General features: G+C 38.3%; 1 protein-coding gene across 7 annotated transcripts in view; it reads left to right on the plus strand.

Annotated features, from left to right (window-relative positions):
- Positions 1–21,362, plus strand: part of VGLL4 (vestigial like family member 4) — a 191,242-nt gene that overhangs the window by 50,922 nt on the left and 118,958 nt on the right. For all 7 annotated transcript variants that reach the window (XM_034997774.1, XM_034997775.1, XM_034997777.1 and 4 more), the window contains one exon: positions 2,668–2,744. In XM_034997774.1, coding sequence (XP_034853665.1) covers positions 2,681–2,744 — 64 coding nt within the window. In that variant the 5' untranslated portion in view covers positions 2,668–2,680. The remainder of the gene's footprint in view (positions 1–2,667; positions 2,745–21,362) is intronic.

The following is a 21,362-nucleotide window of genomic DNA, read 5'->3' on the forward strand; positions in this document are numbered from 1 at the left end:
CCCTCACTGACAGCCTGCTTTGACTTTACTCTCACATCTCCCCCCCCCCCCCCCGCCATTTCTGGTATTGCTCAGCAATTTATTTATTTATTTTTCGGCCCCCTTCACCTGTCCCCTCCCCCCTCCCCCTACAACCACCAAACTGTTCTCTGGCTCTGAGTTTGTCTTCTAGATTTCACACTGAAGAGACTCTCCAGTATTTGTCTTTGTCTCCTCGCACATTTTGAGACCTGTCAGTCTGTCTCTGGTTTTCTCCTGTCCGCGCAGCTCCGGCAACAGCACCCCTCGTTACCTTCTGCGTGCTGCATAGCTGTATCTTTCCAATTGTTTACCCTGCCTTTGGCTTCCCATTCTGTAGAATGGGACTACGTGGTGCTACCAGAATAATTTTCATAGAACGTGTCGATGACCAAGCTAGTTTTCTGCTCAGAGATTTCAGTGGCTCCTTAACACATACAGGATCCAACCCAAGTCTCAGTCCTTCCTCGATGTGGCCCCAATCGAAACTCCCATCCCTGTTTCTTACTTCCTATCCCTGTTTTACTCTGGTTTTCTAGCCAATTTGGGCAACTTTTTCCTGAATAGATTCTTATTCTGTTCTTCTATTCTGGAAGAACTTATATATCCATCCTTCAGAGGCTCATGGTTCTGTTTTCTCCACAGTCTTTCAGAATTCATCTGTATTTCTTTCTTTCTTTTTTTTTTTTCATCTGTATTTCTATAGGACTTTGTTTATACCCCTGTTTTGGTACTTAGTACATTTTACTTTAATCCATTATTTTCCTAAGTGTTCCCTAAGAGATGTTTTAAATTAAAAGAATGGCTGGTGAAAATTGAGAGATTCCTTTTCCTTTCTTTCCTTTTCCTTTTCCTTTCCTTTCCTTTCCTTTCCTTTCCTTTTCCTTTTCCTTTCCTTTTCCTTTCCCTTTCCTTTCCTTTCCTTTCCTTTCCTTTCCTTTCCTTTCCTTTCCTGTCCTGTCCTGTCCTGTCCTTTCCTGTCCTTTCCTGTCCTTTCCTGTCCTTCCATGCCGAGTGTTGAACTCATGATCCTGAGATGGAGAGTCACAGGCTCTACCGACTAAGCCAGCCAGGCACCCTGAGAGATTTCATATATAGAGAGCTACTGTCCCCACTGCCTTAGCCTCCTGCAGAAGGAAGATATAGCAACAGATTTGAAGCACAGGAAGGAAAAGAAGCGGCTTAATTTGGTTTACTTCAGCGTTTCCCAAACTTCTAAACAGTTTTTTTCTTAGGAAATATGAACATACAGTGCAAAACACTTTGGAAAATACTTCTTAAACTAGATTCTTGTAGGCATGTCTACTGTTCAGATTGGAAGCTCTTTGAAAATAACTACTGGCCTTTTATTATTTTCCTGCCTTGGCACCTCGTAGATAGTTAATGCTTATTAAATGAAGTTGCATAGCCAGTCAAGACTTGGATGTTTCTTTGGAGACCTGAAATACAAAATTAGCAAAGCAAGCTGATCTGCCATGTCTTATAACTGGCGCATACACAATAGGTACTCAGTAAATGTTGAAGAAGGCATAATAAGTGTGGAGTGTCTTTAAAAGGGTATAGTTAAGTTGCACTAATAGGCTGTGCCTATTTTCCCAATAATTGTGTGTGCCTGTGTGTATGTTCATGTGTGTGTGCATGTGTCGCTTGTTTAAATAACCCAGAAAAGGAAAATTGGGCAAAGTGGCCTGATTTGCTAGGTTTTCCACCATCTTTGAATCTTTTGCCATCTTTGCTTTTCTATGTATGCTATAATTTAAGAAAACAATTTAAAATAAAACCTAGGGTTATTAAAAAAACACGGCACTAGGTAAATTGGTGATGGGTGGCGGTGATAGGAAGTACCATACAAACATGATATTTATTTTTTAAAGCATTTTATTTTATTTATTTTGGGGGGGGAGGGGCAGAGGGAGAGGGAGAATCCCAAGCAGACTCCATGCCCAGCGTGGAACCCAACATAAGGCTTGATCTCACAACCCTGAGATCATGACCTGAGCTGAAACCAAGAGTCGGATGCCTAACTGACTGAGCCACCCAGGCGCCCCCAAAACATGATATTTTAAAATAAAGATTCCTATTGGAATTAAAATACCACTTAACTCAGCACTGGAATTCACAGACCTTTAATGAGTACATCGAATATATTAAGTGACACAGTCATGCAGAGTCTCTTGGCTAAGGAGGTGAATGAACAGAACGGTTCAATCTTAATAATTTTTGTTAAACCAACAACAAACACCACCACAACAGAAATTTCAGACTGGTAGTAATGCTATGTTCATAGAGCAACCTTTGTTCCAAAACTGTTTTTTACTACGTATGTCTGTATGGGCATGTTATTATGCACGCACATAAACATTTATAAGCACAAATAACATGGGCATGAATATTACAATATCCCTTCTTTTAGCTCTAAAACTAGCTGCTTCCTGGAATCAGCAAGGTTTAGCTTAGTAGACAGAATGGAATTTAACCCTTTGCTCTATCTGTGCCTGAACCAAATCCACTGGATTTCTTCACAGACTGGGAAGAATTTCATCCTCTGTATTGTGATTTGCATGTGGTGGGGGAATCTTTCTAATTGTTAACTGCCAGAATTCTAAAAGAGTCCTTTGAATTCTCTTTAAGTTCTTTTTTTCCTTCTAGGCTCCAACCAGGAATGGAGACACCATTGGATGTCTTATCAAGGGCAGCATCTCTGGTGCATGCTGATGATGAAAAACGTAAGTCAGAAACCTGTTTTAAAGTGCTTTTTACCTATGCCCTCTTGTCTCCCGAATTATAATAGACTCATGTGTTTCTCCACTTGGTTTTATGGTTATATGTAGTTTATTTTGGTTGTTTTCCTCAGAGATAACAGCTTAGTACCCTCATTTTTATTTTCAAATGCTAGAACATGTAAGTCTTATAAATGTCATCTTTGGATGCTGGAGCTCCAAGGGTTAACTCAAGGAAGTCATCCTTTCTGGCTTCCCAGTCTTGAGTGGAGATAGTCCTTAAGTGTCTCTGGAAGTTTAGATAAATGTGTTGCTTGACAGACTAATTGACCAGCAGAGAATTAGAGGTGGAAAAAGTCAAGATCATTCCTATCATAGGTAATATGCAGTGCATATAATGGAAAACAGTCTTGAAAATTCCATTTGCATCGGTGAGAAAGAGCAAATGTTGGGGGAAAAATTCACTAATATAGTGGGGGACAGACGAAAGGAAAGAGAACATGACATTGTCCTCCACAAGGTAACTCCACAATGTGTTGAAGTGGTTTTCCTGCTCATCGTATTTGTTTTTAAATGTTCTTGTTCAAAGTTAAGGTTGCTTGCTGAACACTATTTGCGAGAATGGCTGTTTTACATGGGAACAAAGTTAAGTGTTCTTTTTCTAAGCACTGACATGCTAATAACAACAACAACAAAAAATCTAAGGTTGAGCTTTCATACATTGTAAGTTCTTAAAGGTGAACTACTTTCCAGTTTAGAGCTCAATGAATTGGCAGGCTGGAAGGTGCATGTCCTTAAAATATAAGCTCTGCCTTTTTACTGGCCAAATTTTTGTTTTTCTAAGCCTCTGTTTCCTCATTACTAACACGAAATAGCAACACTTTAGAAGGTATTTGTGAGGATTCAGTGAGCTGTTGCATAGATGGTGCTTATCTTAGCTCTCAGCTCCTGATGGGGGACTTCCATGCTCTGTTCTCTCTTGGCACTTGGTTGGCTTTTGGTAGGACATATTCTCGTCTCTCTATTATCAGTGTGTCTGTATCTTCCCACCCTCTTCTACTACCAACAGTCCTACAAGGTTATCTTTAGACTAGTGATTGGATGAGATAACAATTAGAGGGTTTTTTTTGTTTGTTTTTTTCAACCTTGCACATAATCTACATTTACTTAGCTTTTGATTGTTGGGAGGATATAACTACCCTTTGGTGTGGTATAATTATCCCTTGCTAAGGAAATTGAAGCTCAGGGATGTTAAGTGTCATTCTCAAGGACCCTGAGCTAAGGAGAGGCAGCTCAGGTTGTAGGCTTTTATCTAACCCACAAAAAACTCCTTTAAGCCTCTAAGATTGCAATACATGTTATTGACTTGAATAGCTAGTTACAAGCTTCATTAAGTATGAATATAGTTAATTTAGAAGTTTTTATACTTTATAAGACAGTATTTTGAGTTTGTTTTATAATGCCCACGTTTAGTTAGGATTAGTAAAACAAGATAGTGTTTATTATACAAATAAAAAATAGAAGTAATGACCTCGGGACAGCTCTTTGTGTCTTGAGGGTAGAGAGTAAAAGTTTCTTCTCTTTCTGTGCTGCTTTCTCAAGTTCAGCCCTGGAGCCCAGCTTCAGGGTCACTGTTCAGGCTGGAGACCAATTCAGTGAGCAGTGATTGGACCCTTATGTATAAGGAGCATACGTAGATGAACAAGGGATAGACACTGCCTTTGTGGAGCTTATGAACTTAACTCTTGCTGCTGTAGAATGTATAGTAGGGGGAGACTGGGCATACTTGGTGATAGAAACAGAATGATAATTTCAAGGGAGAGAGGAATTCTTGCTTTCCTCTTGTGTTTAACACAGCCGTTAGTGATTTGCAGAGTAAGGACCTATGCATATGCAAGGCCAGAACGATCACAGAGTAGACTTTATTCTGGAATATTCTTCTTTGGACTCTGGTGATTCCAGTTGGTTTAGGAATGGTCTGGCATGATTCTGGAATGATTTCAGTTTCTTGGGATCATTTTTTATATTTAAAGAAGAGGAAAAAAGTCCAAAGATGTCTATAATTATTATTAACATGTAGGCAACATTTTTGAGAAATATTTTTACTGTGGTGGTGTGTGCATCACCACCATGAGAGCACAGAGCTCAAAAACTAGGCATTCGTTGTATTTTTTGTTATCTAGTAATATAAGTATATGAAAATTTATGCAAAGTTGAGCATTGAGTCTTCCAGTAGATTTCTTAAGACCTACTTGGGCTTGTTCAGCCTGAATCAGCTTTCTCTGCCCTAGATTAATTCTATTTTAGCTTTTGTTATAAATTGCTCTTACACTTAACATTCTCCTCAACACTTTAAAAAAGTCTTGTGTATGTAATCTGATTTGGGTGTCTTATTACAAACAGAAAAATGTTCTACTACTTGAGATCAGTTTCCCGACTCATGTAGGTGACCTAAATGACTTATCTTTTCTTTGGCTCACAGAGACTGAAAACTCAGGCATTTTTGAAGATGTTATTGTTTGAGCATTTTGAAGAGAACAGTGCCTATTAGGACTTGAGTCTCTAATACCTGATAGCCTTAAGGCTTCATTATGTCTACTAGCAGAGAATAAAAGAAATATCTCAATGGGACACTGTAGAGCTGAAGTCAATAGTGAAATGATGGTTTTGTAGTAACACAATAGTCATTTATCTGGATGGCCTAGAAGGAATACATTTACTTAAAATAATCCATTCCACTGCTCATGAGACATTGATTTAATCAGCATCTAGGGTAATCCTGGATGGTACTTAATGAAAATACAACGTGAGATTGCCCGTTTTCCGTGTGCTGGAGGAATCTCTCCTTTCAGTTGTGATTGAGGCTGGTGCTGGGAAGACCCCAACCTTTTCCCAGGTCTGTTTTTTAGTAGTCAAAATTGAACAAAATTTGAGGACAGGACACTTAGACACTGAGGTTTATTAGAACAACACTTTGTTGCGTCTTTAACGCAATACTTCATTTTATCGTGATGTTTACAAAATATTTTTGGGAATTTCGTGTAGCTTCTGATGGTGAGATCTTCTTGTGTCTGCCGACTTCTTCACTTAGATTAAAATAATTTTAAGAAATATGTAGTTTTGGTTTTGAGGATTTTGGTGGAGGGGATAGCACTTTTTGATCCGCTCTGATGAGCATGCCTATGATCAGAAAAAGCGGGATAAGGTTATTGTGACTGATGTGGAGAGAACAGGAAGAGAAGGCAGCCTTGGCTGGGGTTGCTGCTGTACCCACCAGCTCACTTGCTGAAGGTCACTGAAGGTTGACTAATTGATCATAAATTACCATAATCCTTCCAAGTAAAGCACTGCCAGGAGTGCAAGCGTTTCTCATTGTGGGGACTGATGTCCTGGGTGCAGGGGATACTTTCATGTATATAGGTTGTGGTCTGTTTTGCCTTAAAAAGGAAAAAAAAAAAAAGCCTGTCTGGGGCACCTGGGTGGCTCAGTTGCTAAGCGTCTGCCTTCGGCTCGGTCGTGATCCCAGTGTCCTGGGATTGAGCCCCGCATCGCATGTGGCTCCCTGCTCCGCGGGAAGCCTGCTTCTCCCTCTCCCGCTCCCCCTGCTTGTGTTCCCTCTTTGGCTGTCTCTCTGTCAAATAAATAAAATCTTTAAAAAAGAAGACTGTCTGATTACTTATAAGATAATGATTAATTGCACTCATGTACTGTTTTCTCAGATAAATTTCCCCTTCCTGCAAGATCGTGACCAGCCTCTGCATCAATAAAGTAACCGTTTGCGGTGTGCACAGGTCATGGGTTCTTTAGCCACCACTTTGCTTTGAGCAGATCGGCTGGATCTGCTCCTGATTTGTTCCTCTCTTTCTTCCTCTCATTCTCTTGTTTTTCCTCTCAGCGTCTGTTAGGGTGGCTTTCAAACATTTTTGACCATGGCACAGAGTAAAAAAGTATATTGTGACCATGTATTGATATATTGACATAAATGATACAAAAGCTGCATGAAACAAAAATTACCCTGACTTTGCATGATGATAGGCCTGTTCTTTATATTCTACTTTATTTAAATGAGAGTTGGGTCATGACTCATTAAATAGACTTTAGGATCCATTGATGAATTGGGACCTGCACTTGAAAAAACATGATTTGTTTTATATCTCCTTTGTTGGATAAACTTGCTGCTGGCTCCTCCCTTCAGGTACTGGGAAGACTTGACTAACACATGGGTCATGAAAATATCATGAGGAATATATTGGTGACTAGACAGAAGTGACATCATCATATTCTCTTATTGGAGGACTTGGCACCCCAGTTGTAACCAAACGTGACTACTCCATTAGAGAAGTTCCTTCCTCTCTCAGCTTCTGTTGTTCCCAAATTTTAGAGAGGTGCTCAAGAAAATGGTCTTTCCCCTTTGGTTAAATTTATTTAGCTCCATCTTGTTCCCTAAAGTGTGCTCCTAGCTGTACCACGGCTCTATCACGATTGCCTCGCAGATATGGGGCGCCTGGGTGGCTCAGTCGTTAAGTGTCTGCCTTCGGCTCAGGTCATGATCCCGGGATCCTGGGATCGAGCCCCGCATCGGGCTCCCTGCTCAGCGGGAAGCCTGCTTCTCCCTCTCCCACTCCCCCTGCTTGTGTTCCCTCTCTCGCTGTCTCCCTCTCTCATTCTCTCTCTGCCAAATAATAAATAAATAAAAATCTTTAAAAAGATTGTCTAGCAGATGTTAATTGAAAGGATGCCCATCTGATCATCTGTAGCCTAATTTGATGGCTTTGATCATTGCATTAGTGATTTTTATCCTTCTTACCTTAGAACACCCAAGAGGGAAAGCATGCATTTCCATCCATGACAGGGGCCCACTGTGGCAGTGATTCCTGAAGAGAGGAGGAAGGGGTGTTTGTAAGCATTCTGAAAATGCCTTACCAGGTGATTCTGTTGTTGGATCCCTTGTCCCAGTTGAGTTAATGGTCTCATAATACTCCGTAGGGAATTCTGGATCTGGATCTTTAAGAAGGAGGGGCTAGATCCTCCTAAGTGTGAGGTGCTCTAATTCTTTGGCTATCATATATCCATTAACCAAATTCACCAGTGGTTTATATTTTGTCCCATTTCCTCTATCATTGTCTCTCTCATATATATGTGCATATATTTGTATATACATATGTATATGTATATATGCAGATTATTTTTCCTGAAACACTCGAGAGTAGGAGATACCAAGCCTCCTTACTCCTAAGCACTTCAGTTATGTATTTTCTTCAAATGAGAACATTCTCTTGCATAATCACAATATGGTTATCTTTATTAAAATGTTACTTAAATATATATAAGCATAAAACTAGGCACAGAATCTTTATGCATGTAGTTCTTTTGCAATTTCATAACCGGAATATGAATTTATAATTTAAATATAGCCATAAACGTTAACCGTGATACAATAGTAATCCGCTCCAACAAAAGCCTGTTCCTCTAGTGTGGTCCTGCTCTCGTGCTGGGTTTGATTCTTCAGTGTCAGGGTGGCTGTACTGCTGTGTCCTTTGACGCAGTTTCTTGCCCACGTTTATCTTTGCAAATTAGAAAATACTTCATTATTCAGATGGAGGTGACATAAGTTGGCTTTCTCTTAGTGCAAATGTTTAAATTTCATATTAGGCTTATTTCTATCCTTTTCTCATTAGACCAGGAAGAAATGCAAACAGGTCTCTGAAATCATGTGCCAATACCTGGTTGTATAATAAATGTCTGATTTTTTCCCCCAATTTTCTTTTTTTTTTTTTAAAGATTTTATTTATTTATTTGAGAGAGAGAATGAGAGAGAGCATGAGAGGGAAGAGGGTCAGAGGGAGAAGCAGACTCCCCGCTGAGCAGGGAGCCCGATGCGGGACTCGATCCAGGGACTCCAGGATCATGACCTGAGCCGAAGGCAGTCGCTTAACCAACTGAGCCACCCAGGCGCCCCCAATTTTCTTTTTTTAAAGTAAAATCTATGTTCAACATGGGGCTCAAACTCACGACCCAGAGAACAAGTCGCATGCTCTCCTGATTGAGCCAGCCAGTTGCCAAAAAGATTCTCATTGAAATAACAACAGAAGTGAAAATCCCTCACAGACTTCCGAGCTTTGTCTGTGAACCTCAGTTTAATCACTGTATTATCTCATTTAGTTCTCACAAAAACCCTATTAAGTAGGTATTATATTAGTCCCATTTTATAGATAAGGGAACTGAGGCTTACAGAGTTTAAATGATTTGGATACTAATTATAGTAAATTACAATACTAATAAATAAGGATCCTTAGCTGGTAGTGACCCTGCTGAGATTTGAACTCAGGCAGCCCAACTCTGTAGCCTAAACCCTTAACTTCTCTGCTGTATGCCTTCTCAGAGAGAGGGCATTGAAGACCGGACTGCTGAACGAATGCACGAACGAATGCATGAATGCAAACATATATACATACACACATACATACATACATACGAAACTTCTGTATAGTCTACCTCCACTAATAAGTTAGCAAAGAGGTTTTTCTTTGGAAGATGTTTCCCAACCAGTGAAATAGCATTTCATGAGTATTAAGTAGCTGTAATCAGCCAAATGTTAGAGTGGGTAGTGGCATGTATTCAAGAGCCGCAGGGACCCTGCCATGTGTGTCCGTGGCTCAGATGCTCACAGCCACAGAACTCTTTATTTGGAGCCTTCTTTTCCAGTAAATATTTCTCAGTTAAGATGCTCTGATGGGTATGGGCAGCCTCACAAAATAACAGATCCCTTATTGCCAAAGTGTTCAAGCTGAGATGAGATAACCACTGTGCAGACTCATTGTAGGAGAGACTTGGCAGTGGGTGGGTGGCCACGCTTGCCGACCTAAGATTCTGTGAGTCTGTTAGATCCTAGACTTGCTCAAGGCAAGGATCCTGTTCCATACTGCTTTGTATTCCAAGCATGTGCCATTTGATGCATATGGTTGGCATTTAATAAACATCTGTTGGTAATAAAGTAAGCACTGTAGTGAAAGGCTCATCTCTAAGGAATTAATTTATTTAACACTAGCAAAAATGACTCATTATAATTATCACTATTACTGTACTAATAATGAACAAATTGAAAGGAGTACTATATTGCACTTGATAATAATAGTGGGCGAAACATTTTCATTTGATGGTTGTAACAGGAACTTTTGCAGTAGGCTGAGTGGGAGGTGTCAGAGAAAAAAATTAAGCTTGAAAACTTTGGATGCCTAATTCAAGATTAAAGTGTAAAAAAAAAAAAAAAAGTTCAAAGTGTGTCCCTTCTCTCAGTGCCTTCATATGCAGTCACACGCTGTGATTGCCAAAGGAGCACTTAATAACAGAGCGTCATCTGTCGCTGGGGAGTGCAGCAGACTCCAGGGGAGGCAGGCGCGAGGTCTTGGGGGAGCTTGTCTCTTCCTCCGACTCCCTGTTCCCAAGCCTCCTTTAGACTTTCGAAATAAGGACTGAATTTACTGCCCTTTCTAAAGGTTGGAGTCACTAATAATACGCTTTGTGCTTTCAGTTATGTCCCCTTTTGTGAACAATGGCACTGAAAAATAACACCTCCCAGAAGTTTATTTTACTTTTAAAAAGTTCATAAAACATAAGGTGGGAGAGTACTTATGTGCTTTAAGACACTCTAGGTGTGGTCAGTTGCTTTAATCAAAGTTTGCCTCCCAGGGTAGGTACCTGGCATATAATCAGAAGGGCTGCCCTCCAGAGACAGCTACTACAAATGTCTCTGCTATTTTTGTACTTTTATATCAGCTCAGATTAGCGTAATAAATGTTAGAAATGGATCTCCACTGGTGAAAATAATGGCTCGTTAATTAGCATAATGGATGTTGGAAATAGATTCTTCCACCGAATAGCTCTTAGCCACTTGAGGATGGTTTATTATGTTTCCTTTAAACCAATATTTCTCAGTCTTTAGAAATCCACGCTTTCCTTTAATATACATAAAAATGTAATGAGCTAAAAATGTAATGAGCTATTTTAATGTCGTTTGCAATTCAGTTTAAAGTTTCAGAGTCAAGAATCCTTGGATGAAGTACTTGAAATTTTTTTCATTTGATGCTCGTCTTCCTCAGTGTACCCTCTGCTTCCCAGCATGTTCCTTCTTCCCCGCTCTGCATCTGGAGAATCACTGCCCTGAGCAGGATCTTCTCCACATGTCCCCAGCACCCGCAACCATTCTCTGTTGAATAGGCCTTCTAAACTCACCGTTGGGGGTCACTATCTCCTCTGCCACCTCTGGCTCCTCCATGTCCCTCCTATAATAGGTACATTCAGATGTAAACAATGATGTTTGTGTGTGGTCTGGGGATAGTGTACCTGGTACTACCACCAGCTTTGATCTGGAGTTCTTTGGGATGGAGGGACAGAGGGAGTGGGAAGGGAGACTGGTGCCAAGGGCAGCAAGCAGCCACGTGTAAGGCTGTAGGGAGCGGGGGAATCCTGGAGAACACAGGGCTCTTTGCCCCTTTTCAGGAGGCAGCCACAACCCAGCTCCAGTCACAGTCATGTCAGAGCTGACTCATGGGAGCTGTCTGCGTGCGGCTCAGCTCAGGGCACCGTGCTGGGAACTTGCAGTCCACCACTGTGGGAGCAGTGTAAATGCTGCGGCAGAAGCTACAGATTGGGGCTTGTTTGGTCTTTCCTCCCATCAGAGCCAGTTAACACATACCAGTGTTCATGGGCTCCCGGTGATTCCTTTTACATGGGAATATGGGGCTGGGTTTGCCAAATTTTCTGATTCTTGAAGACAGACTGAATCCTGGATTTTTATGTAAAATGTGTAGATTTTTAAAATTCCATTTGAGCCAAACAGTCATTTCCTTGCCGAGATCAGACCTGTAATTATCTATCTAGTATGTGCTTTTCTGGTCTAGTTTCAATACTTCTATTAATATGACCTGAAATAATAGTAGATTTTTAAAAGAAAACAATCTACATCAGCTTCTCTCCCTCCTCTCATTGTAGTTGTGAATTACCATAGCAATTCTTTGAGAGCTGAAAACATCAAACCACTTCCTAGTATCTCTCATTAACTTAATATGGAAGCTAATTTGGATATGTGTATATTTTTTCTTCCCATTCAGATTTTCTGTTAAAAGACAGAGGCCACATCTTTGCTTCACCTTGTTTCGCTTTCTTGTTAGAAAGATTTATGTTACACGCTTATGAAATACTTATTGACTTGATTTTGGATGTGGATGTAATTTGCAGAAGGAATACATTTGGGTTTACAGTTTTAGGGAAATAGCATCAACTTTGAAAGATCAAACTGTTACATCCTTAGTGGCTTTAGAGTAATTGTAACTGCCTTTTTATTGGATCAAACTCTTGATTCCTTGTAAATGAAATGAATAAATCTTTCTATTTGAAATCTGGGGAAGTTCCCATTTCCTTCTCTAGGACCATCTTTCTCATAAACTTTATATGTGTTTTTTTTTCTCCCTCTGAAAAATACTGCTTAAATGTCACTTTCATGGAACTTGCCATATTTAACTGGATTGTAGTCACTTTTTTAATGAACTTGACAAAGCAGAAATCTGTTTTGTTCACCAGTAAGCAAGGGTTGAGAAGAATGATTTTTCTTTTCCTTAGCAAAGTGCTCATTGGGGTGCCTTGAATAAAACAGTTTAAATTACAAAGGAATATTTCATTTAGGAACTCAGGAGGACAAACTGGATTTTGGGGGTAAAATGACAGCCTGAACACATGCCTTTAGCTCCCCTTTTAATAAAAACCCTTTAAAATAACAAAATACAGACCTTTAAAAAAAATCTGTTACACTGCTAGAAAACCACAAAAGATGCCTACCTTCAGTAGACCAAAAGTTAGGAAGAATTCCTGGAAAACTGAAAACAGATGGGATTAGACTGACAAAAGGAAACAAAAACAAAAACAAAAAATCATAACCCAAAACACAGGTGCAGAAGAAAATGGCATTAAAAGCAGAGCTTATAGTGGCTAACCGCTACTGACAGGAAGGGGCCCTAGAGCCAAATTCATGAAACTAAAGTATTGCATTTATGACAGTGACCCTCTGGCAAAGAGCTGAGAACTGTGCTCTGAAGAAAGTGAACACTCTGTCTTGGGAGCATTCCTCCAGTGGGTGTAGGGATCTGAGAGAAGCAGAGTAGAGCTTAAGATCAGTGTGATCACCCCCCACAAAAAGCAGGGTGGGCAAGGCAATGTAAGCCTTCCTATAGGCAAAAATCCTTCACCACTAGAGGAAAGACTTTAATATTTCTGCAGGTTTGTGTTTGTCTCCCAGCCTGCTGTCTTGCCGGTTTCCCACTCATATACCCTAAAGCCCAGCCGGGTCAATGGACACCTCTTCTACTCTTACATAGAGCCTACAGTTGCCCCTCCCCAAGGAGAGACCCAACGCTAGCTAACCCGGAGAGGCATGCGTTAGCTGCCCTTGTTGATTGACCTAGTCTTTTCTGCTGAAGTATGAATGAATATCGAAGGATCATCCGACATTCAAGGAAAGCAAATAGGATGAAAGAAAGACCCAGAGTAAGCAGACTTCGTGGAATATAGAAGCTGAAAACATGTTAGTTGGTATCTTCAAAAAGATTTGAGGTAGTGAATATGTTAGATAATAGCCTGCTATGAAAAAATATTATTTCTGCAAATAAAGTTCATGGAAATTTAAAATAGGGTTATTGAACTTAAAAGATTAAATACATCAGCTTTAGAATCAGGTGGATATGATTAAAGACAAATTTAGTGATCTGGAAGATAGGCAACAAAATTTTGCAGAATATCACAAGGAACTTAGGAAGTAATAGAGATCTAAAACATCCATCAGATGGAAGTTCTGGTGGGATGAGGCCAAAGAAGTACAGAGAAGATGCATTTATTAGAAAAATAGGAAATTAATGGGCTCAATGAACAGCCAAAATAATAATAGTAATAGTAGTAGTAATAACAGCAAAGTAGAAAGAGAAGAATTGATCTCTGCTCTTATTTTTATAAGTAAAAATGAAAATTAGCCTAAATGATAAAAAAGTTTTTTTTTTTTAAATAGGCCAGTAAGTGACATAAATCATTGGTGAATTGATAAGGGAAAAGAATATATGCAATTACAGAACATTGGAGATGACAAAAGGGGCATTATAATGAGTATAGATGAGAATAATACACAAATACAAATACACATACAACAAACAATGAAAAATTGTAGGTGAAATGGATGATTTTATTTGAATCACAGAGAGGCAGAAAACCTGAATTTTGGTCAGTGATTTTAGGAAAAATTGAAGAGGTAGTCAGAGATATGAGCCCCAGATGGTTTTATAAGTGAATTTTATCAAGTCTTCAAGAAACAAATCTCCTGTAACACTATTCTAGTGTGTAGAGCACTTTCTAACTCCTCTGTAAGGGTAATATAATTATGATACTAGAAGTGGACAAGGAAAGCACAAAGCATATGTATATATTATAAATCAGTTTCCCTTCTAACATAGATATGAAGATCTACATTAAGTATTAAAAAATTCAGTCTAGCAGTGTATTAAAAGTAACATATTACATGTGCAGGTAAGTTGTTTGCATCATAGGAATGCGAGGATAGGTCAGTAACAGAAACTCTTATAATGTAGTAAATTATTTGTGTTACTTTAGTAGATTAAAAGAAGAAAAATCCATGTAGTGTTCATGACAGAAATTCAAAAAGTACTTGATGAAATTCACCATCAGTATATGATTAAAACTTAGCATGAGCAAAAGAAACTTTCTTACATTGATTAAAGTAACCCACTAGAAACCTATGATCAATATGTTTAATGAAGCAGTTTAAGTCAGGAGCAAGATAACTCAAATAGCATTGAACTTGAGGTTCTAGCTAATTAATTTTTTTCAGGGTTTTTTTTTTTTTTAGTTTTTAATTTTATTTTAGCTCCAGTATAGTTAACATACAATGTTAAATTAGTTTCAGGTGTACAATATAGTGATTCAACAATTCTGTGCATTACTCAGTGCTCATTATGATAAGTATACTCTAAATCCCCTTTACCTCTTTCACTCACCCCCCCACCCACCTCCCTTCTGGTAGCCATCAGTTTGTTCTCTGTAGTTGAGAGTCTTTTTGGTTTGTCTCTCTCTCTTTTTTTTTTTTCCTTTGCTCATTTATTTTGTTTTTTTAAATTCCACATATGGGCAAAATCATATGGTGTCTTTCTCTGACTTATTTTGCTTAGCATTATACTCTCTAGCTTCATCTGTGTTGTTGCAAATGGCAAGATTTCATTTTTCTTTATGGCTGAATAATATTCTGTCTCTCTCACACAAACGCACACACACACCCCCTACATCTTCTTTATCCATTTATCTATCGATGGACAGTTGGGCTGCTTCCATATTTGGCTATTGTAATTAATGCTGCAATAAACATAGGGATGCATGTATCCCTTTGAATTAGTGTTTTTGTAATTTTGGGGGCAAATACCCGGTAGTGTGACTACTGGATCATAGGGTAGTTCTATTTTTAACTTTTTGAGGAACCTCCATACTGTTTTCCACAACCATTTGCATTCCCACCAACAGTGCATGAGGGTTCCTTTTTCTCCACATCTTCACCAACACTTGTTGTTTTTTTTGTATTTTATTTTAGCCATTCTGACCCGTGTGAGGTGATATCTCATTGTAGTTTTGATTTGCATTTCCTGATGATGAGTGATGTTGAATGTCTTTTTGTGTGTCTTTTGGCCATGTGGATGTCTTCTTTGAGAAATGTCTGTTCGTGTCTTCTACCGTTTTTTAATTGGATTATTTGTTTTTCTGGTGTAAATTCTTAATATATTTTGGATACTAACCCTTTATTGGATATGTCATTTGCAAATATCTTCTCCCATTCAGTAGGTTGCATTTTAGTTTTGTTAATTGTTTCTTTGCCATGCAGTAGCTTTTTTTTTTTTTTTTGATGTAGTCCCAATAGTTTATTTTTGCTTTTATTTCCCTTGCCTCAGGAGTCATATCTAGAAAAATGTTGCTATGGCTGATATCAGAGAAATTACTCCTGTGCTCTTTTCTGGATATTTATGGCTTCAGATCTTACATTTAGGCCTTTAATCCATTTTGAGTTTATTTTTGTGTAGGATGTAAGAAAGTGGTCCGGTTTCATTCTTTTGCATGTAGCTGTCCAGTTTTCCCAACAGTGTTTATTGAAGAGACTTTTTCCCATTGCATATTCTTGCCTCTTTTGTTGAAGATTAATTGACCATGTAATTGTGGGTTTATTTCTGGGTTTCCTCTTCTTTTTCATTGATCTGTGTGTCTGTTTTTGTGCCTGTCTCCTACTGTTTTGTTTACTACAGCTTTGTAATATAACTTGAAATCTGGGACTATGATACTTCCAGTTTTGTTTTTCTTTTTCAGGATTGCCTTGGCTCTTCGGGGTCTTTCGTGATTCCGTAGAAATTTTAGAATTGTTTTAGTTCTGTGAAAAATGCTGTTGGTATTTTGATAGGGATTGAATTCTAGCTAGTGAATTTTTAAAAACTGAAAGGTATAGGCAAAACTGTAATTTTCAGATGTTTATAAATAGTCTACTAGAAAAATCACAATGTCCCCATGTATTGTAACAGGAAAAAACTACTAGAACTAATAAAAGACTGAAATAAGGTGGCTGGTTATAAGAGTAGCATTTAAAAAATCAGTATTATCCTTATTCACTTGTAATAACCAGTTAGAAATTATCTCTAAAAAAGTCTTATTCACATACCAACCATCGATATAAAATATTTAGGAAAATACCTAACAAGAAACATGTAAGACCAATATGAAGAAATCATAAAACTGTCGAATGACATGAAAATGATCTGAATAAAAGAAAATACCATATTCCTGAGTAGAAAGATTCAGTCAAATAAAGATGTCAGTTACATTCATTTTAATCTATGTAATCCTAATCAGATTCCATAATTCAGGATGATCCTAATCAGAATATCAAATATAATTTTTAAATTGATAAGCTGATTCTAAAGTTCATGTCAAAATTTTTGAAAAATAAAGGGTGGGGAGGGAAGGGACTTGCTATATCAGGCACTAAAAAATTATATAAATTGTATTACTATAAAGGAATTAAAATGGGGGAATATTGGCATTGGGATAACTAGAGCAGTATATTAAACTTTTTAAAATTTGCGATCCATAGCAACAAAAGCATTTTACAGTCAAATCAGATTTCATGGGATAATGGAAATAGTGTGTAGGAAGTTTGTTGGGGGGTGCTGTCAGGATTATCCCTGTGGGGGAAGGGAAGCACGCAGGAGCCCAAGGAGAAGTTGGGTTCATAGACGCAGTCCCAGCAGGCCTTGCCTCTCTTCTGTCTCGGGCTGTTTCCTGGTGAACCCATCTTATAGCAGACCTCAGTGCAAATGGATGCTAATTTAGGATTACCTGGATGGTGAGGACCTTGATTATTCTCTTGTTCAACCTTCTTTCTGATGCACAGATGCCCTCTGCAGTATTCCTGATGTTTAGCCCTCTGTCCTCTTTTTGAATGTAAGAGATGGAGAGTTTATTATGTAACTGCACTATCAGTGTTGAACACTTTGAGGATTTAGAGCACTTCTATTATAATTATTTTTAAAGATTTTATTTATTTGAGAGAGAGAGCGTGCGCACAATCAAGGGGAGGGGCAGGGGGAGAGGGAGAAGCAGACTCCCTGCTGACACGTGGGGCTCAATCCCAGGACCTGAGCCAAAGTCAGATGCTTAACCTACTGAGCCACCACCCACGCACCCCTAGAGCACTTTTATTATTGAGTGAAAATCTGCATCCCTGTAACTTTCTCTCCTTAGACACACTTCTCTCAGGTATTCAAAATACCTCTTCTAATCCTTGGAATTGTTCCAGTTTCCACCCTTGGGAAAATTGAAGAAAGTTATCACATTTCCTTTAAGTTTCTTCTTTGATCCTTTTGAAATGCCTCATTTTCTCAGCTATTTCTTGTATGATGTCCTTTATTTTTTCCTCCAGCTTTATTGAGGTATAATTGACAAAATTGTGTATACTTAAGATATACAGCATGATGGTTTGATATCCGTATGCAATGTAAATGATTACCACAATCGAGTTAATTAATACATCCATCACCTCACATTGGCAAATTTTTTGTGTGTGTGTGGAGTGAACACTTAAGATCTACTCTGTTAGCAAATTTCAAGTGTACAATATTTTCACCTGTAGTCACCAATGCTGTACATTAGATCCTCAGAACTTGTTTATCCTTAACTGAACGTTTGTGCTCTTTGACCAACATCTCCCCCATTTCTCCCCCCACCCCCACCCCAGCAGTTAATTTTCTACTCTGTTTTTATGAGTTGGACTTTTTTAGATTTCATGTATAAGATCATACAATATTTGTCTTTGGTTTATTTCACTTAGCCTGTCCTCCAGATTCATCCATGTTGTCATGAATGGCAGGATTTTCTTCTTTTTGTGTGTGTGCGTGCACGCGTGTGTGAATAATGCTCCACTGTATACGTATACACACTACATTTTCTTTATCCGGTCATCCACTGATGGACACTTAGGTTGTGTCCCTATATTAGCTACTGTGAATAAGGCTGAAGTGGACATGGGAGTGCAGGTTTCTCCTGCAGATACTGTTTTCATTTCCTTAGTGTATATACCCAGAAATGGGATTGCTGGATCATACAATAATTCTATTTTTAATTTTTTGAGGAAACTCCATACTATTTTCCATAGAGGCTGTTCCAATTTACATTCCTGGCAACAGTTGTACAAGGGTTTCCTTTTCTCCATGTCCTTGCCAATATTTGTTCTTATCTTTTTGATAAGAGTCATGCTAACACATGTGAAGTGATATTTCGTCATGGTTTTGGTTTGCATTTCGCTGATGATTAGTTGATGTTGAGCACCTTTTCATATATCTGTTGGCTATTTTTATATCTTCTTTGGAAAAATATTCAAATTCTTTGCCCATGTTTTGATTAGGTAATTTGCTTTTTTTTTTTTTTGCTATTGAGTTGTATGAATTGCTTATATATTTTGAATGTCAACCCCTTATCAGATATATAGTTTGCAATTTTTTTTCCTGTTCTGTGGGGTTGCCTTTTCATTATTTTGATTTTCCTTTCTCAGTGCAGAAGCTTTTTAGTTTGATGCAACCTACTTGTTTATTTTTGCTTTTGTTACTTGTGTCATATCCAGAATATCATTGACAAAACTAATATCAAAGAGCTTATCCCCTCTATTTTCTTTTAGGAGTTTTATGGTGTCAGTTTTTACGTTTAAGTCTTTAATCCATTTTGAGTTGATTTTCGTATATGGTATAAGATAAAGATCTAGTTCATTCTTTTGCATGTGGATGTACAGTTTTCCCAATACCGTTTATTTAAAAATTTTTAACTTTAAATTAAATTTAATTAACACATGCTGTATTATTAGTTTCAGAGGTAGAATTCAGTGATTCATCAGTTGCATATAACACCCGATGCTCATTACATCATGTGCCCTCCTTAATGCCCATCACCCAGATACCCCATCCTCCCACCCATCTCCCCTCCAGCAATCCTCAGTTTGTTCCCTGTAGTTAAGAGTCTCTTATGGTTTGTCTCCCTCTCTGTTTTCCTCTTATTTTATTTTTCCTTCCCCTCCTCTATGTTCATCTGTTTTGTTTCTTAAATTCCTCATATGAATGAAATCATATGGTATTTGTCTTTTTCTGACTGACTTATTTCACTTAGCATAATACCCTCTGGTTCCATCCACATCGTGGCAAATGGCAAGATTTCATTCTTTTTGATGCTGAGATATTCCATTGTATATATATATATATACCACATCTTCTTTATTCATTCATCTGTTGATGGATATTTGGGCTCTTTCCATATTTTGGCAATTGTGGACATTGCTGCTATAAACATTGGGGTGTGTGTGTCCCTTTGAATCAGTGTGTTTGTATCCTTTGCATAAGTACTTAGTAGTGCAATTGCTGAGTCATAGGGTAGCTCTATTTTTAACTTTTTGAGGAACCTCCATTCTGTTTTCCAGAGTGGTTGCACCAGTTTGCATTCCCACCAACAGTGTAAGAGGGGTCCCCTTTCTCCTCATCCTTGCCAACACCTGTTGTTTCTTGTGTTGTTGATTTTAGCCATTCCTAATGACAGCTGTGGGGTGGTATTTCATTGTGGTTTTGATGTGTATTTATCTGAAGCCGAGTGATCCAACACCATTTATTGAAGAGACTCCTTTCCCAGCCTGTATTCTTGGAACCCTTCTCATAGGTTAGTTGACTATGTATGTGTAGGTTTATTTCTGGGTTCTCAATTGTGTTTCATTGGCCTATGTGTCTGTTTTTATGTAGTACCTTACTGTTTTGATTACTGTAGCTTTCTAATATAGTTTGAAATCAGGAGGTGTGATGCCTCTAGCTTTGTTCTCTCTCAATATTTCTTTGGCTCTTCAGGGTCTTTTGTGGTTCCATACAAATTTTAGGATTGTTTTTTTCTATGTCTGTGAAAAATGCCATTGGAATTTTGATAGAGGTTGCATTGAATCTGTAGACTGCTTTGGATAGTATGGACATTTTAATAATAGTAATCTTCTAATCCATGAGCAGGAGATGGCTTTCCATTTTTTTTTTTAATTTTATTTATGAGATTTTATTAATTGTTTATTAGAGAGTGCGTCAGCTGGGGGAGGAGCAGGGGGAGAGGGACAAGCACACTCCATGCTCAGTGTGGAGCCTGATATGGGGCTCAGTCCCAGGACCCTGAGGTCATGACTTGAGCTGAAATCGAGAGTCGGAGGCTTAACGGACTGAGCTACCTAGGCACTCCTCTTTCCATTTCTTGTGTGTCATCAATTTCTTTCCTTAATGTCTTATAGTTTTTTATGTACTGAACTTTTGCCTCCTTAGTTAAATTTCTAAATCCCTTAGCATTATTAATTTTGTTCCAAGTTGTCTTTATTCTTTTACATGTGGTTCAAACCAGGCCTTTGTCATATTACTCCCTTTTCCATAATACCATCAGTTATTATGCCATTTTTAGGACCTGTGTCAGCTGCTCTCTCTGCCTGGAATGCTCTTCTCTCAAATCAGAATTCCTGGCTCTTTCATATTCGGTCCTCAGTGTGGATGTCTCCCAGAGCCACAGTATGACTTTCATGAGTCTGAGGCACTTTTGCCTTTGCAGGTGTCTTTTCATAAAAAAAAAAAGTATTAAAAATTATATTTTATGACTATTGGTATAAAGATGAATATGTTATTATTACATATTAAAACATTATCTTTAGCCTGAAAGTTCACATTTTCTTCTGATTTTGAAACAAACCATTTTCATGGCCTCCCCAAAATATTGCAGGCTCTAGGCACTGTGTCCTCCTTAGGGCAGTGTCATGATCTGTTGCATGATACTACAGTATGTATTATATTCACTGCTGTACTCTTAGTGTCTGGAGTAGAGCCAGGCTCATGAATGAAAGAAGAAAGAAAGAAACACTGGGCTCCAATTGGAGAACTCTCTTCTGACTAAAGTACATGAGCATTATATATTCCTAAAATGTTTAAATATTTAAGTTTTTTTAAAAAAAGATTTGTATTTATTTATTAGAGAGAGCAAGCACAT

This window comes from Mirounga leonina, unplaced genomic scaffold (assembly GCF_011800145.1).
Source record: "Mirounga leonina isolate KUSES-001 unplaced genomic scaffold, KU_Mleo_1.0 Mir_94, whole genome shotgun sequence".
Classification (NCBI taxonomy): Eukaryota; Metazoa; Chordata; class Mammalia; order Carnivora; family Phocidae; genus Mirounga; species Mirounga leonina.